The following is a 2,904-nucleotide window of genomic DNA, read 5'->3' as shown; positions in this document are numbered from 1 at the left end:
GGCAACTCCTGCATTGAGCATCTGCCCCCTGGTGGTCATTGCACATCATAGCTACCGGTCGGACAGTCGAATGGTCAGACGGTCACTTAAGCTTTTATATATATAGATAACACGGTGCACCTGCATGATCGCTGCTTGGGCAGGAATAGCACCTGTGGGAGTTGTACGCTCAGCCGGAGAAGGGGTGCGGGGAGACAGGCAATGAAGAAGGAGGCCTCAAGGCAGGGGTCTCAGCCGCTGGTGCCCCACCAGCACCTACCAGCAGGCACTTGACGGGGAACTCCTTCAGGCCTCTGTTCCTCGGAGAGTCAAAGACGACGGGCAGCGCCTTGTGCGGGGCTTGGATGTAGCCGATCTCGATTTCATCCTGGGCACAGCGAGCGGAGGGAGGCTGGTCACATGCTGCCTGGGTGTTAGCACCCAGCGCGGGGAGGGGCGGGGAGCACCCTCCACACGTTCTCCCCGTGGCGGCCAAGGACAAGTTCATGCAGGATGCTGGACCCCAGGGGAGGGGCTCTGAGAAAGCAGAGCTTATCGTCCTGGGTTTGCACCAACATGTTGTGAAATTCTGAGTCTCCTTCACGCCACTCCTGGGGGGTGCCCCGCTGGGTCCTGGGGACCCATCCTGAGCGAGCCTCAGGCACTGTCCTGGAGGTGAGAGCAGGGGGCTGGGGACTCACCACCCCGGGTTAGCAGGTGATAGGAAGGGAGGGAGGGGTCCATGGGAACACGGAGGAAGGGCTGCGAGGGTGGGACAGGCCAGGGGGGAGCATTGCTGAGCCGAGGCCTGGAGGGCAGGCGTAGGAATGGCCTTCTCCCAAAGGGGGACAGGTTAGGGGAGGATCAGGAACGAATCGGGTGCAAATCCTGCCTGTGTTCTAGCAGACAGATTCGATACTGGGCAGAAGTCACTTAAGCTGACCCATATGAAATTGCCATTCCTGGAGGTCAAGAATGGAGGCCTGTCAGCCGTTTCACATGGATCAACCTGATTTATCACAGAGGGAACGACAGAGAGGAAGAGAGGGTGTTAGAGGGTGCGGGGGGAGAGGAAAGAGGGCTGAATTCCCACAGGGGATGGGGCACATTTACAGAGGGGGAGCTCTCAGGCTGGGAGTGGGCAGGCATGATGTGGACGTGGGGATGAGAATGGGGAGGGTTCACTCATCCTATGCCCCCTGTTCTGCTCACCCCACAGGGCCACGCACCTGCATCCACTGGTCCTCCATGCTCTCCTCCAAGGGGCACACAGTCAGCTTGCACCTGGCTTTCTTGGCCAGAGCGGTCAATGACTTCACAAAGTCCTCGTTTTCAAATATCCTAGAAAGAGCAGAGAAGAAATGCCTTAGAGTTCTGAACCCAGCAGCCAGCTCTGGGGGGCAAGCTACACCCATGAAGGGCCCCTCAGCTGGAGCAAGAGCTCGGGCCTGGCCGGAACTGGGGAGGCGCACAGTGGGTGCTCAGGAGATGCTGCAGCCTGAAGAGACGTCCGTCTCTCTGCTCTTAGCAAATATCATCCCATTAAACCCCCGTGACAGTCCATGAAAGGAACTAGAGGGTCCTGGCATAAGGGACTCGGACAACGGATCGAGCTCGGGCCTGGCCGGAACTGGGGAGGCGCACAGTGGGTGCTCAGGAGATGCTGCAGCCTGAAGAGATGTCCGTCTCTCTGCTCTTAACAAATATCATCCCATTAAACCCCGTGACAGTCCATGAAAGGAACTAGAGGGTCCTGCCATACGGGACTCGGACAACTGATTTGATTGACATTGACTGGGCTGCTGCATGCCCATCAGAGTCACCAGGATAAAAGCCACCTTCCACCGAGTGGGGAGGTCAAGGCTCAAGGTCATGCTGTTTAGGTGCCGGAGTCCATTCATTGTCTTCACTAGCTGAGTTTAGACAGAGACCCCCAAAAGCTAGTAACCTTTGAAGTCCTAGCAAAGGTCAGAACTGTGCACCCCCCAGTTAATCTAGTCCTTACCCTAAGGGCTACTCCAGATCAATAAAAGATTGGAGCGGCCTGAGTATCGGTGGAAGTCCTTCGGGACTTGCCCGCCTGGTCCCCCAATATTGCAAAATTATCTTGTGTCATTTCTCTCTCATTTGTGTGCGGGCCCCTCTTTCAGATACCGAACCCTACTCCGCAGAACATGGAGGGAGTGTTACTCGACATTTAGGGACTGCACTGGGATTTGAACCCAGGCCCCTCTGGCTTCCAGCCTGTGTCCTGATGACCAGGTTACACTCTCACCCCTTCCTCCCTTGAAGCAATCAGAAGAGGAGAAGGGAGGGGCCCCGAGACCCCAGCATATTTAAGAGGGGCTCCCTAGGCTGCGGACTGGACGCTGAGGCTTCCCAGAGCAGCCTGTTAAATGTCCGTGGCCCATCCCCAGTTACAAGACCCAACCGTTCAGAGGTTGGCTGGGAATGAGCATTTTAAACGAGTCCCAGCGGTTTCTGGGGCAGAAGGTCCAAGGGCCACACTCTGAGCAACTCTCGGGCCGAGGGCTCTCCTCCTGCAGGTCTAGCAGACTCCACGGGCCTGGGAGCTAAAAAAGCAGCCCTCGGCCTGCAAGTGGGCAGGGCAGCCAACACACAGACAGCTGCAGTAGCTTCCCTGCCTCTGAGCGGGTCCAGACAGGCCGTGACCCGCAGCCAGTGCATTGGGGGTTACAATTCCCCTCATTCACACAGCCAGCGCATGGGGGCCTGCAGCCAGAACCCCGGGCTCCTGGACCCTGGCTCCCCCTGGCGCATCTATGCCCGCCCCCAGCACCCCAGAGCCCCTCACCTGCACACATACACCTCCTTCGGGGGCTGAGTGTTGGGGGTCATGATCCAGGGGGCCACACGGAAAGCCACACTGTCTTGGAACACCAGGGCCTTGGGGAGCTCCTGCAG

At 58.1% G+C, this 2,904-nt stretch overlaps 1 protein-coding gene across 1 annotated transcript in view; it reads right to left on the bottom strand.

Moving 5' to 3' along the window:
* Positions 1–2,904, bottom strand: part of LOC102257551 (protein-arginine deiminase type-4) — a 28,999-nt gene that overhangs the window by 9,493 nt on the left and 16,602 nt on the right. Inside the window, exons 10-12 of the mRNA XM_014532951.1 lie at positions 2,795–2,898; positions 1,209–1,320; positions 260–367 (exon numbers count right to left, since the gene is read on the bottom strand). Coding sequence (XP_014388437.1) covers positions 260–367; positions 1,209–1,320; positions 2,795–2,898 — 324 coding nt within the window. The remainder of the gene's footprint in view (positions 1–259; positions 368–1,208; positions 1,321–2,794; positions 2,899–2,904) is intronic.

Source organism: Myotis brandtii, unplaced genomic scaffold, assembly GCF_000412655.1.
Source record: "Myotis brandtii unplaced genomic scaffold, ASM41265v1 scaffold1204, whole genome shotgun sequence".
Taxonomy (NCBI): Eukaryota; Metazoa; Chordata; class Mammalia; order Chiroptera; family Vespertilionidae; genus Myotis; species Myotis brandtii.
The sequence above is the reverse complement of the archived record's forward strand: the minus strand, read 5'-3'. Positions and strand labels throughout refer to the sequence as shown.